The sequence below is a fragment of the Triturus cristatus genome, chromosome 2_2 (genome assembly GCF_964204655.1).
Source record: "Triturus cristatus chromosome 2_2, aTriCri1.1, whole genome shotgun sequence".
Lineage (NCBI taxonomy): Eukaryota > Metazoa > Chordata > Amphibia > Caudata > Salamandridae > Triturus > Triturus cristatus.
The window spans coordinates 1,233,449,420-1,233,464,394 of NC_140582.1; the positions used below are offsets into that span (position 1 = coordinate 1,233,449,420).

General features: G+C 46.2%; 1 protein-coding gene across 1 annotated transcript in view; it reads left to right on the forward strand.

The window, feature by feature from the left end:
• The window catches only part of LOC146863469 (uncharacterized), a 171,584-nt gene that overhangs the window by 77,467 nt on the left and 79,142 nt on the right, over positions 1 to 14,975 (forward strand). Inside the window, exon 2 of the mRNA XM_085643376.1 lies at positions 2,647 to 2,768. Coding sequence (XP_085499502.1) covers positions 2,654 to 2,768 — 115 coding nt within the window. The 5' untranslated portion in view covers positions 2,647 to 2,653. The remainder of the gene's footprint in view (positions 1 to 2,646; positions 2,769 to 14,975) is intronic.

Below are 14,975 nucleotides of genomic sequence, written 5' to 3' on the forward strand. Positions count from 1 at the left end.
TTCGTTTTTCACTATTGTAAGGCTACCCTGTTCTCATAGGCCAGAATGGGCTGTTAAGATTGTTACATCCTATGATCCTAACAGACCCAGGGAACATGGTAGAAAATCGAGTTTAGTATGCCTGAACTCAGAATACTAAAGGTACATCTTTTAGTAAGGTTTATTTTAATATTCTGCGTTTGCAAATGCCACTTTTAGAAAGTTGGCCTTTGCTTGCCTAACCATTTCAGCCCGCCTCTGCGTGATGTGTATCTGCTGTCTGGCTTGTGTGAGTGACAGGGCTGGGGAAACCCAGATGGGCACGGCTATTTAGCCTGGTGGTGAATAGAAAGATTGACCTATAGATGGGTGGGAGGAGTACACCTGGACTCTGAATAGGGCTGTGCTCTGCCACCACAATGCCGGCTCCGCCCCCTGTGGAGCGTCTGATGGCTCTGCCCTGCACCCTGAAAGAAGAAGCCTGCATCGCATCAACAAAGTGCTCCAGAACTGGACTGAAATAGGCAAGGGCCCCCCTGGCCTGAGAGAACAAAGGATTTGTGGTATAAATGTAGGAGCCCTGCTCCTAAGGAACTAGATCCTGTCCTGCCAAGAAGAAACCTTTGTCCGACCTGAAGGAACTGGAAAAGCTGCATGGAGGAGTACTGTCCCTGACCTGGGGGATTGGCCTGCAGTGGTTGCCTTGCTGCTGAAGAAGAGGTAGAAAAGACTCAAGGAACTTTTATTTGACTTGTGCTGAGAGATCTCCAAGGGCTTGTGCGTGAGCTTGCCCCCTGAACGAAGTCCCAGGACCAGTGGACTTCACCGCCGTGAGATCGCCTTGGAAAACGGACCGGTTTCCCCGCATCTTCGACTCGAACTGCTGCGTACGTCTCGCTGATTGCAGCATACCCCCTAAAAGCTGGTATCCCGCTGTCCGGCCCAAACCACGTGACTAAGGCCCCTCTACGAGCCGTAGCTTGCACCGCAAAGGAAGGTATCATCCGGCCAGAGCAACGCGACTAACAGGCCCCTACGAGCCATTGCTCGCACCGTAACGGAAGGACTGTGAACCGTACTTACTACTATCCCCTACGAACCGTACTGCCGGCGTATGCTCCTTTCCCCTGCTTTAGAAAGGCTGTGGTGCGTACGGTAGTTGCGTACGTCTCCCCTGTGCGGAGCGTACTGTTCACTTGTATCCAGCGCTTCGAATCAAGATTGCCGATCTCATGGTACGGCACGAACGCCGCGACGAACTTTTAACGCACCGTACCTACGCACCGTCCCCTGAAGGCCTGCACGCCCAAGGTCTAACGTACCGAAGTACCGATCGCACCAGGAGGACAACGCACCGTACATCGTGCTTGATGTCAGAGCAACATCCGTGACGAACTCCCAAGTAAAAGTACTGTGCCTGTTCGCACCGTAGGGTGTACGCTTCATCCCGAAGCACCTACAGTGCGTGTGAGACCCGTTCCCAAGCAGTTTTTACCACGTACAAAGCGTACGGACAGGAACGAAGCGCACAGAACTTTAAAACTACGCTAAAACCAAGAACTCTTTGTTTAATACGTATTGTGGGCTGTTTAAACGTTATCTGGTCTTGTGCTAAGCCTAAACTACATATATAAAGTATTATTTTTCTATATCCCAGTGTGGAGTCCATTTGTGGGGTTGTCACTGAGTTACTGTGTGTGTGTTCACAAATGCTTAACCTAAACGCTCTGAGATAGGCCTTGTCTGCTCGCGCCAAGCTACCTAGAGGGTGAGCAGGGGTTATTGTTGGAGTGTACCCCCCTACCCTGACTAGAGGAAAGTTTCCCTACTTGACACAAGTACCTACCTGTGCCAACCAGAGAACCCGGATTCTAACAGTCATGTTAAGGTGGCTATAGTTTTTTTTTCTAATTGTTTGATTTTGTGGAATATGCTTGCATTAAAAACATTTAAAAAAACAACATACCCACAAAGGTCAGACTTATTAGTTTTGCCAGAGCTTGTTTTCTGATTGTTGTTTACTTCCGTAACCTCGATTTTATGTGCTTAGATTTGGTTACTCCATTTAGTGTTCAGTACAACTGATAGAGAAATAAATAAAATAAATAGTGTTCTTTATAAATGGAATTATCCCCTTGCCATCTCAGAGCCCCCCTCCCCAGCTTGTCGACTGCACCCCAAATGTGTGGCTTATACGCTGACGTCGAGGACTGGTCTGCACGTGCCGACACCATGACATGTGGGGGTGAAGATGTGGCGTTCATGAGAACTCTCACGACAACCCCTGTTTGGTCAAGGATCGGAAATCTGAGCAGGAAGGGTTTACCATACCCGGTAATTACAGGGTGCATTAAATATCTCACTCTTTGTAAAACCTGCCAGAACCGAAAAGGGACAAGTGTATGATATTTGCCACACCCTGAGGATTTTATGCATTAAACACCAAAATCCACATTTTGTTCCCCAAAAACTAGTTAATATCACGTCATTCGATGAAAGTGACACACCTCATGTAAGGCAACACACGTGACAGAAGCATGTCACACGCTGCCACCAGCACTCTCCACGGGGGTGCCCCAGTGATACCTCCTCACAGAAACCCATCTTTGGACTCTTTTTTGTTGACATCAGTGAGTGACAAACATTTTTCTGTCCTTTTCCCCACAGGAAGAAGATGCCAATAGCGGAGCACCCCAAGAGCATCATGGGGTTCAGGGCACTCTTTTTCACCCTTGGCATCATGTTCACCACCTTGGAAAGCGCCAGTTCCGGCCCCAGTCACGTCAACAGTAAGTGACCTGGTACAGAGGCCAATGGTGGGCAGAGACATTTTAAGGCATGGGAAAGTGGGCTCTGGCCCAGGGCCCCAGCCTTTCAGGGGGCCCCTGATAGGGCCAGCACTGTTCTGCAGAGAGTCTTGCCCTGATGACCTTCAATAATTCTTAAACAGATCTTTGTAAATAGCGTTTTCCTTTAATTTATGTTTAATGTGGGTAATGTGTGAGAGTCTATCACAGACATTTTGCAGACAAATGTTTTGTTTATGTTTCATGCAACATCCATCAAAAATGTTTCTTTTAGATCAATCCAGGACCTCGCATATTAGAATTGGGGGGGGGAAGGGTGGAGGTCACAGAGATTATTTGAGGTAATATTAATGAGCTGCTGCTGTGTTAAAATATTGAAAACAGGTTACTATCCCTGATTATTAGATGTAAACACATTTAGAATTTGGATGAGTGTGCCTGTGCACTGTCAGTGTTCTTGCCAACGAGGGCATGGAAGAGCTGAAACTGGATCATAAAATCGAAGCTGTTCTGAACAGGGGCCCCCCAAAAACATTTGGCCCAGCGACCCCAAAGTCCTTAAAACGTCCTTGATGGTGGGGGTTACTGATCAGCACATTTGTAGTGTGGTGTCACTGTGAAGAGCAGTAGGAGGCCCCTACATAACAGGAGAAGAACTGGATGGAGTAATGAGACATATCTCAATGAAATCCTATTAATTGCAATCATGACAAGATATGGACCCGCCACCCTTAATGCCCCAAAGGATGCTGCCCTGAATGTACGGATTATGTAGGGTCTATTGGTTCATGGATTGAAACTCCGTCGTCGCGGCCAGTAATACCAGTGAAGGGGTGGGGGGGTCTAAGCGGGCACAGTTGCCCCCGGTGGTACCACCAGGAATGTTATAACATGAGGCACAAAGATTTACAGGCTTGATTCCTGCTCCACCAGGAGGTGACAGTGAATGGCTCTTGGAGCCTATAGGAGAGAGTATAGACATCACAGGATACTCTATGGGCAGAGCTGAAAGAAGCGACGTATACAAAGAGAGCGAGGAGGTTTTGGGAGGTTGTTACCCGTGAAGAGAGGGGAACTGCAAGGAAGCAAGAATGCCTTATAGGTCCCAAGGAGTGGGGGCTATAGAGGTCCCAGGGAGTGGGGGCCATAGAGGTCCCAGGGAGTGGGGGCCAAAGAGGTCCCAGGGAGTGGGGGCCATAGAGGTCCCAGGGAGTGGGGGCCATAGAGGTCCGGGAGTGGGTGCCATATTGCTCACAGGGAGTGGGTGCCATATAGGTCCCAGGGAGTGGGGGCCATAGAGGTCCCAGGGAGTGGGGGCCATAGAGGTCCCAGGGAGTGGGGGCCATAGAGGTCCGGGAGTGGGGGCCATAGAGGTCCCAGGGAGGGGGGGCCGTAGAGGTCCTAGGGAGTGGGGGCCATAGAGGTCCCAGGGAGTGGGGGCCATAGAGGTCCCAGGGAGTAGGGGCCATAGAGGTCCGGGAGTGGGGGCCATAGAGGTCCCAGGGAGTGGGGGCCATAGAGGTCCCAGGGAGTGGGGGCCATTGAGGTCCCAGGGAGTGGGGGCCATAGAGGTCCCAGGGAGTGGGGGTCATAGAGTTCCCAGGGAGTGGGGGTCATAGAGTTCCCAGGGAGTGGGGGCCATATAGGTCCCAGGGAGTGGGTGCAATATAGGTCCCAGGGAGTGGGGGTCATAGAGGTCCCAGGGAGTGGGGGCCATAGAGGTCCCAGGGAGTGGGGGCCATAGAGGTCCCAGGGAGTGGGGGCCATATAGGTCCCAGGGAGGGGGGCCATTGAGGTCCCAAGGAGTGGGGGCCATAGAGTTCCCAGGGAGTGGGGCCATATAGGTCCATTTTAGTCAGGGCACAAGTCCTAAAAAAAGAAGTGGGGGGACACTGACGTCACGACAGGAAGTGACGTCAAGAAAGGTGGCTTGCACCATCAGACTCATTGCCTCCCCTCGCTCACCCCTTAGATGCGATTGCATCAGAGAAGCCAGCTCTGATCTTGCCCCAGAGAGGCCAAAGAGTGAATGTGTGGCTCCATTTGCTCCAGTTATCGAGCTCCCGCTAAAATAAGTGAGGGGACGCCGTCCTCACGCGTGATACCCCGACTCGAGACTGATTTTAATTTAAATATTCTAACCAAGGGGCAGGCTGGCTTCAGATCAAGGGTCGCAACAATCCATCAAACCATTTGGTTGTATATGAGATGCTACAAATAGTCTATAATAAAAATAAATCATGGTATCTAATGTTCATTGATTTGAAGTCAGTATTTGACCTTGTTGATTGCACAAGGTCATGGCGGTTGACCATCTACTGGGGAACCCTATTGATGTTCCCATAACAGCTGGAGAAAAGATCCTATTCTGTTTTTTGCTGAACGGCGAATGCAAGGCATAGATTGGTGAACAGTTTTGCTGACTATTGTAATAAGAAAGACGTCACCATTAATTGTAGTAAGACTGAGGTTATGGCTCGAGGGTCATCACTGGAACTGGCGGAAGCTTCTGATAAATGACAATTGAGGTTGCAAAGTTCTCTGATTACCTGAGGATACGAATTACAGAACAACTTGGTTGGAAGGCGCAGGTATTGAAGGCCAGAACAGTCTTACTCCAGTCTTCTGGGGTGGTATTAAAATGTCGGCAAAAAGCAGCTGCCAAAACTAATAGTACCATACTCCAGATACATACGCTTAAAGCGGTAGCAGCTGTGCTTTATGGGGCTGAGCTCTAGCGGTATGGTAACCTAGACCCACTTCAAGTGTCCGAAAATAATTCTTTGAGGGCACTGTTAAGGTTGGTACCATGTACCCCCTTGTTATCACTGTATGTTGAACTCAGCCTAATGCCTGTCTCTGATCTGGCAGCAACAAAACCTGTGCCTGTATTAGACCAGACTGGTAAGGACCCAGAAGGCCGCAGTATATTTGCGTTCACTGGAAGATACGTATAGATGTGGAGGTCCAGATCAAGGTAACTGGCTGGGGCACTTGAGGAACTTGCTAATTCAATTTTAATAGGGGGCCTTATAGATAGACCTAAGTAAGGTAGGATGTGACACTATAAAACTTGTGAAAGAACACTACTACAATTTAGGTTGGGAACAAAGTTTACTGTGACAAGACCAGGCAGTACGTTGAGCGACTACCTTGTTAGTAGAGCAGCTCCTGCCTGGAAGTCCTACCTGGACCAGATTCATCCAGAACTGAAACACGCACTATATATTCAAAGGCCTATTTATCAATGAGTTGCATCATCCTTCTGCCATGCAAGGGAGTCCCAAGGGCAACGCAACGCTAAAGTAAGATTCATCGTGCAACGCAAGACCACCTTGCGTGGCCTTTCATGGCTTGATAAATCTGGAGAAGCACAACCCAGTACAAATCGCTGCGTTGTGGTACTCTTTCCCAGAGAGGCGTTCCATGGAAGGAGCATGGGTGTTCCCACCCTTGCACCCATGGATTTTGGTGCATTCACAGATTTATCAACACTGGTAAATCTGGGAATGCGTCAAAAAACGATGCCTCCCAGGAGTAGTTCTGGGCTGAATATGCAGAGTTCCACCATGCGGAACTATGCAAAGTGACAAACAAACTCCACCATGTGGAGTTCTGTAAGCGGCGGAAAGCTTTACGTAGTGCCGGTAGCGCTATTGTTTTGCGCAGGGTGTTTGTTCCGCACTGTAAAAACAGCACAAACAGCACCACATGCAGCACAAGCGGGCACTGCTTCTTTTGTCGTTCCAGCAGATGTTCTACTTGAGCGACAGCTTCCTCAACGTGAACGCAAGGTTTATCAACGTGAGCGGTAGCGACCATCTATGACCGCCCATGTTAAGAAATCTTGCCAGGGGGTGGTCTGGAGTAAGATTTTCCTCGCTCACACTCGCCAATGGCGAGCAAGGAAAAAATTCCGCTGTACGGAGTAGGAAATACTCTGCAACTCTGTGAGTGGAGCAGAATTTCACACCCAAGCCTACCCAGGCGAGGCACAACGACGAGAAATATCTTTATTGTTCCTCATTGTTTCCTCTTTCTAAGTGTGCTGCACTATGCAGCACACTTAAAAGAGGAAAATGACGCTGCGGATTGTTTTTGTGCAGGAACGTGTCCGTTCCTACACAAAAACAATCCTGCCTGCAACGCAGGCACCCTTGTACCATGGTGCAAGGGTCCTTTCGTTGGCGCTAGGCAGCCAAAAGGACGCCAGCGCAAGGAAAGGACAGGAATGTGCTGTATAATGTTAAATAGAGCACATGGTGCAAGGGTCCTTTCGTTGGCGCTAGGCAGCCAAAAGGGCGCCAGTGCAAGGAAAGGACAGGAATGTGCTGTATAATGTTAAATAGAGCACATGGTGCAAGGGTCCTTTCGTTGGCGCTAGGCAGCCAAAAGGACGCCAGTGCAAGGAAAGGACAGGAATGTGCTGTATAATGTTAAATAGAGCACATGGTGCAAGGGTCCTTTCGTTGGCGCTAGGCAGCCAAAAGGGTGCCAGTGCAAAATCACTTAATCTCCCCATGCCTTACACAAATGAATGTGTCCTCATTTAACAAAACTGGTGCTCATGTAAAGCGCTCTGATACCCGATGTCTCAGGTCTAGTTCGCGCTATAGAAAACTTTAAAAAAAAAGAAAACACGATGCTAAAGAAGGACGCTTGCATCCCTCCGACAACGACACCATTGTTGATGATTAAGGTTTCCAAGGTCACCAGAACCTTTCTACTTCCTGAAGTCAACTCACCCAGTAAGGTCTCACCTCTGCCTCCAAGTCACCTGCTGTACCTAGAGGAATCTGATGATGACGGCGGCCTTTGGTCCCGCCCACAGCACTTCAGAACTGAAGGTTAAATGCCGGGAGGAAGAAGATTATGAGAAGGAAGGGCTTTATTATCAGATTTAGTACCCTCCACTTCCAAGACATTATAAGCCTCCATCTAAGACGGATACTGCACACCTTTCTGCTTGTTTGATACAGGACCTCCAGACGAAGCTCACAGATTATTCAAGGTGTTTTCTGCAACCCCCGGAACAGCAGCCTGGTGCGCCACCACAATCAGTCACCCCTCTTGCTCCAGCACCGCTCCCTCTGCCAGCTACTCCTAGAATGACGCCTGCCTCCCATGTCGCAGCGCCACTCAGAGATGATGATGGATGATAAAAGAGAAGAGGACATAGCCATCTTTGGATGAATGGGATGACTGCGTTCTACAAACACCGTCCCCACATCTGTAGCAACCTGCCGATTCACCTCCAGAAGATATCGAAGGTTTCCACAATCTCATGGAGAGGGTGGCTGTAGGAAAGGAGGATCGTTCTGGTGTTGATATCCCCACTGTTGGCCTGGTGTCAGGGTGTTTTGTATGTAGTTCACTGGGATCCTGCTAACCAGGACCCCAGTCACAGTGCGCTCTCCTTTAAATTCAATTGTAAGCACTTTGTACACCCCAAAATTGGTATACTGGGGTACCATTGTAAGTCCCTATTATATGGTACTGAGGTACCAAGGGCATTGGCACACCAGGGATCTGCTATGGGCTGTAGCATGCATTATGCCACCCATAGGAGCCCATTCAAACTGTGTCTGCAGTACTGCCATTGCAGCCTGCGTGAAGTGCTGCTTGTACCTTTCACTTTGGATATAAGGTTTCCCATATATCCCGGTCAATTCACTATTTTTTGTTTGTTTTGTTTCGTATTTATTTACTGAGAAGAAAAAGTTAACAATACATAGGAATAAGAATATGTACATAATATTATAAAATAACTTATTACTTACAGAGTAACAAGAATTTATATACAATAATAAACAATAAGTGATAGATAAGTTATGTAGAGTTATAGAGTAAGAAAGGGAAATAATTTTAGTCCATATTTTAGAAAATAAGAGATAAAAAAAAATTGTAAAGCAGAAGAGGAAAAAAAAAGGAAAGGTAATAGAGAGAACCTAAATGAATACACAGGAGTTAGATAAATAATAATTTATGAATATATGTAGGTACATATACACAAATTAAAGAAAGATTACAATATAGGGTTATATCATATGATAAGAGTGGAAGGGAAAGAATTCACGGATTATGAAGAAAGGGAGCCCAAACTTGCTGGAAATTGTCCTCTTGATCCTGTAATTGATAAATAATACGTTCATGAGAAGCAGTTTGAATCATTGCTGCCATCCATTCTTCCTGTGCCGGAGGACTAGATGATTTCCAATGTCGTAGGATGCAGTTTTTAGCTGTGGAGAGAGCAGTATGCAAAAGATGACGTTGCGGGCATGTAATAGTAGCAAGACTTCTAAAATCCCGTAATAAAATGATAGAAGGGGTAAGAGGAGCGTGAAGAGAAGAGATCAAATCCTTCAAAGTGTCCCCTACATATGCTCAAAAATTCGGAATGGAAGGGAAATCACAAAGTATGTGAGGAAGATCACAATTAGCACCAGAACACCTCCAACAATTAGAGTGTGGTAAAAGTCCTGCTCTTTGTCATTTTAGAGGTGTCCAGTGCCAATCATGTAAGGTCTTAAAAAGGCAAAACTTCAAACGAGCCTCTCGGGTACCCTTGTCTAGCATGCCCAACCAGTCACCGTCTTCAATAATGATGAGCAGACGGTCTTGCCATTTCTCTTGAAGAGCTTTAAGAAGTGGTTGTGAAAATAGGCGATTAATCAAGATACTATACAGGCCTGATAATACACCTTTATGCAGGCCCGAAGTTATAAGTTAGTCTAGAATAGGTGAAGAATTCAGAGACCAGGGAAGAGATCCAAGACATCTTTTGAGACAGCACTGCAGTTGCGAGTAACATGCGAGCTGATGCGGCGGGAGACCAAACTCTTCACTAAATGAATCGAAGGATTTTAGTTCTCCAATTAGGATAAGCTGATCAATCGTGTGTATTCCTCTTGATTTCCATCTAGACCATTGGAGTGCACAGTCTTTTATCCGAATACTTTCATTACCCCAGAGTGGGGCTTTATAGTGTAATCGATGGGCAACTCAGAGGATACAATATGTTTGTTGCCATGTTTGATAAGTAGCTTGCATTATTGGATGTAGGGGAGAGGAACATGGAAGACGGAGTCCTTATAGGAAATCTAGGCCATCATTTCGATTAAGTACAAAGTGTTCCATTGTGACCCATTGTGGAGGATCTGTTATACCCAGAAGTAAGTAAACTAGCTGCGAGAGATGTAAGGCTAAAGAATAATGTTCTGATGATAGTAATCTCAAACCACCAAACGAGCCAATAATTAAGAAGCAGCCAGGTGAGGGTTTGTAGATACCCAAACAAAAGATAGAATTTGGGCATCCACTCTAAGAAGTATAGACAAGGGAACAAGAAGTGGGAGCATACCAAGTATATAGCTAAAGTGAGGTAAGGTAACCATCCTCACAGCCCGTACCCTTTCCCACATAGAAAGACCCAAGAGAGACCATTTTGCAGAGTCAGTTTCCATTTGTGTTATAAGGGGTGTGATATTGTCTGTAATCATGTTTGATAGGCCTTTATTGACCAAGACTCCCAAATATTTCAATTGGGATGATTTGGAACATAAAGGAAATCCATCAATTAATGCTTTGGTGGTACCAGAAGAAATCGGTAGAGCCTCACTTTTATCCCACTTCACTTTGTAACCGGAATGAGTCGCAAATCCATCAATTGTCTTAAGTACAGCTGACAAAGAGTGAGGGAGATCTTTTAACGGGAGCAGAATATTATCAGCATACAAGTATAATTTAGAAGTGCCTCCTGCTATATGTATACCTTGTACACAAAGTGACTGCCGAATGAGTGAAGCAAGAGGTTCAATTGCTAGTAAGAATAAAAGTGGGGGGAGAGGGCAACCTTGTCGGGTACCTCGCTTAATGGGAAAGGGATCGGATATAAATCCACCACAGTTGACTTGGGCTGTCAGAGTATCATATAAGAGATGAACTTTAGAAATAAATTGATCACCTAGTCCAAAGCGTTTCATAGCTGCAAAAAGATATTTCCAGTCAATGCGTCGAATGCTTTTTCCGCATTCAATGAGAGAGCCACAGCATCTTCTGTCATCCTATTTGCAGACCATAAAGTATGAGCCAGACTACGGAGATGATTCCTAGAAGAACAACCTGGGACAAAACCAAACTGTGAATGATGTATAAGAGAGGGAATGACTTTACGTAGATGTGCCGCTAAAATACTAGCTAAAATCTTGACATCATTATTTATGAGGGAGATAGGTTGATAACTGCTACAGACAAGTGGATCCTTACCATGTTTGGGAATAACCGCAATCAACGCTTTGTTAGAAATAGGACCAAGTGACTGCGTTTGAACCGCCTCTTGAAAGGCAGTAAATACAGCATCAACAGTTTCTGCCCCAGGCCATTTATAAAATTCCGCAGGAAAACTGTCTTCTCCTGGAGATTTGTGATAAGGCAATTTGGCGATGGCTATAGCAATTTCTTCTTTGCTAATGTCACCACCAAGCAGAGCTCTACCTTCATCTGTAAGGTAAGGGAGATTGATATCTGCTAAATATGAATCTAGTTGATCTTCAGTTACCGATGTTTCAGGGGTATAACGTTTTTTATAGAAGGATGCAAAGGTGTCCACAATGTCCTGTGGTCGCGTAAGAATCTCACCCCTTTCCGAACGTAAGGCAGGAATGGCCAGAGCTGCCTCACGTTGTTTTAATTGTGCTGCTAACAGACGACCTGATTTTTCACCCTGCTCATAATGTCTACCCTTTAGTCGCTGAAGAGCATACTCCGCTTTAGAAGTATATAAATTATTAAGCTCCAATTTAGCGAATTCAAGTTTTCGACGGTTGGTCGATGTAGGATTAGATGTATATAGACACATGAGGGAAGTTATTTGTGTCTCTAATTCAGTACGGTGTAGAGAGTTAGACTTATTAGTTTCCCCAGCATCTCTCATCAGTTGACCACGAATAGTTGCTTTAGCGGCTGCCCAAAGAATTCTACCAGAGGTAACTGAGGATTTGTTAACAGTTAGGTAATCAGAAATGTGTGAACGGAATAGAAGCTTACCTTTGAGAGAGCGATGCTTTTGGCTATTCATGGTTTACGGCCTGGAGAAGCTAAACCAATTTCTAAAGTAATAAGGATAGGGGCCCGATCTGATAGTATGATCCCAAGAATGCAGGATTCAGTGGCGATTGGTACTAATGGATGCAAGATGAGAAAATAGTCTATTCTAGACTGTGTGCTGTGGGTGAAGGAGTGAAAGGTGTATTCTTGATCAGAGGGATGACTAAGACGCCAATGGGCCACTAATATATGACCTGATGTTATATTGCCCAACAAGGCCCGATCTCCCTCATTACATCTATCTAAAGGATCCGTTCTGTCAGTTATTGGGTCTCGGGCAAAATTCCAGTCACCTCCAATAATGTAACTAGAAGCATCAATTTCAATCAGTAAACAATGCAAACAGAGAAAGAAAGCTCGTTGGTCCCTGTTGGGGCATAAACCGAGACCACACAGAGGATCTTATCCCCCATTTTCAGTTTTGCAAAGATATATCTGCCTTCTGGATCAGTCCAACTCTTGATTATTGGCACTGGTAAGGATCTATGAAGACGGATAGTTACACTGCATTTTCGTGGATGATTCTCATGAGGTGGAAGATGTGTCGTAAGCCCACAATGGACGTCTTTTCCCACCCAATCTCGTCACAACTTAGAGGATTCTAGAGCATCTAAATGGGTTTCTTGTAAAAGAGCTATATCAGCTGTTTTTGTTTGGAGGTAGGAAAGTATTTTTTACGCTTAATAAAGTGCATAAGGCCATGAACATTCCACGATACAATGCGTAGAGGATGGGGAGCAGAGGAAATATTCTCAGCCATGTACAGCTTAGCGGAAAAGATAGCAAGTTATATGTAGGAAAATAAAGAGAAAGGGCTCTAGATAAAAGGAAAGACTAAATTTAAGTTACTTAGGAATACAAAGGAAGAATTCAAAAGAACCTATAATAGAAAAAAGGAAAATGCCACAAGGACGGGGAAAGAAAGGAAAAAGAAGAGTGAGAGTAAAGATACTACACAGGAAAAAGGGTCCAGTATAAGGAAAGTAGAACTGTGCTCTGCCGGTTCTGGCTTGCGGGCTATACGCACCTGGGGAAGCCGCGCACAACGAGTGGCATATAAAGAGTGAATGGATATGGCAAGTAATAAACAGTATATGAAAAATTAGAAAAATTATGGATAAGAGTAAATAATTAAGCATTATAGTATAAGATACAATGAAAGAAGATAAGAAGAGAGGTAAGAAAGAGTAATGGAAGAAGTAAGTATTAAATACAACCATTATGAGACTTAATAACAATTAAATAATTATATAATGTAACAGTTGAATCTTATCAGAATTAATTAATATAAGGTGCAAAATATCAAATGAGTCCTACAGTTACCTGCTCTTCTAGACGTCTGTTGTTTGGCACCGTACTGTGGGGGCCTGAGGGGAGAGCCGTTCATCACCTGCTGCACTTTGGGAGGCCAGGGGAGAGCCGTGCAGCCCGGAGTACTGCCAAGGAGTAGACCTCAACTCCCATCTCCCTCTGCACCCAGCCATCACTTCCTGCTTCTGCCTCCCTGAAGGACGAAAGCGCGTCTCGCACCAGCAGCCCCGCATCTGCCCTTCCTGGTGCCTTTTGTTTGGCGCCGTACTGTGGGTGCCTGCGGGGAGAGACGCACATCACCTGCTGCACTTTGGGAGGCCTGGGGAGAGCGGATCAGCCCGGATTACCGCCAGGGAGTGAACCACCAGTCCCATCTCCCCCCGCACCCAGCCATCGCTTCCCGCTTCCGCCTCCCTGAAGGACAAAAGCGCATCGCTCACCAGCAGCCAAGTGCGGGCCCGTCCACGCCCGTTCTAGCCCAGAGGAGGCTGGGCTGGGACCCCTCGGTTGACGCAGATGGGTGAAAGGAAATCCACCATGAATGGAGATGTGTTATCTATCACCTTAGATGCCTCTCTTATAAGATCCTCTGATGCTCTGAATAAGGAGATTCAGACCGTAGAGTGCAGATTATCACTGGGCGATCCATCAGTGACTGGCCGTTCACCCGCCTGCACTACCATTGAGCCTCCAAATGCATCTTTGGAAGCACCGTCAATTTCCCCGCTCCCTCCACCATCCAAGCAAACTGTAACTTGCTCTAAATGTAAAAACTCTCTGGCTGATGTTAGAGCTCACTCTTCCATTGCATATGTTGAGCCAGGGTCAAAGTCAAAAAAAGGGAGAGCATGATTAACTACAAATTTAACATCTGTTATTGCATCAGAGGCTGCAACAGCCTCTACACCCTCTACACCTCTAGCGGATGTTTGCTATCAAAAATTCAACTGTCTTTTACATGCCTACTACAGCCACTCTTAGCAGGCTAAGTAAAATTGAGGAAACCCTGGAGTACCTAAATTTAAGTATCATAAGCACTAATGGTCGCAATCATGTGGGGGCCAAAGAGATGCACCTACCCACTGAGCTTACTGCAACATCTCAAAATTCCTCAACCACACTGGACAGTGCAATACCTGATAGCGTGGTTTTTAGGGCAAGGGGCCCACAACCAGCAGGTATCAAGTCTGAAAAAACCCTCTACTTCCAAACACGCAAGTTCTTTATCCCCCTCATCCTCCTTCCCCTCACCCTTTGCGACCACAGGGGGCATTCCGTCGACTTCCATCATCTTCTCCACTGCAGTGATACCTTCTAGAGTCTTTGACAATGAAGTGACTAACGAGATAAATCGTCTTCACGATTTAAGAGTGGACCTTCCCCCCAACGCCTGCCCCTATGTCACAGTCCTGGCGAATGTCCCTAAGCTAGTCGACACTCAGATAGAATCGACGGACCAACTTATTACCAAGGCATGCCATTGGATTAACAGGCATGGGGGGACGAGGGGAGTTGTTTCCGCACATTCTAATGGCGAGACAGGTTGCCTGACTAGGGAATTCTAAGAAAACGCTCCAGGGGGATTGTGTGGTTAACTTTAATTCATACTACCTGGTTCAGAAATTGTTTTAGGGCTTATCTGACACAGCTACATAGCATACCCAGATGTTTGCACTACCTCTTGGCTTTCTCTACAGACCTGACAGACCTACTAATAGAGCGCAAAGCCTTTTAAACTTACCTATCAGGAGCCTTCTCTACTCCAGCCTGCCC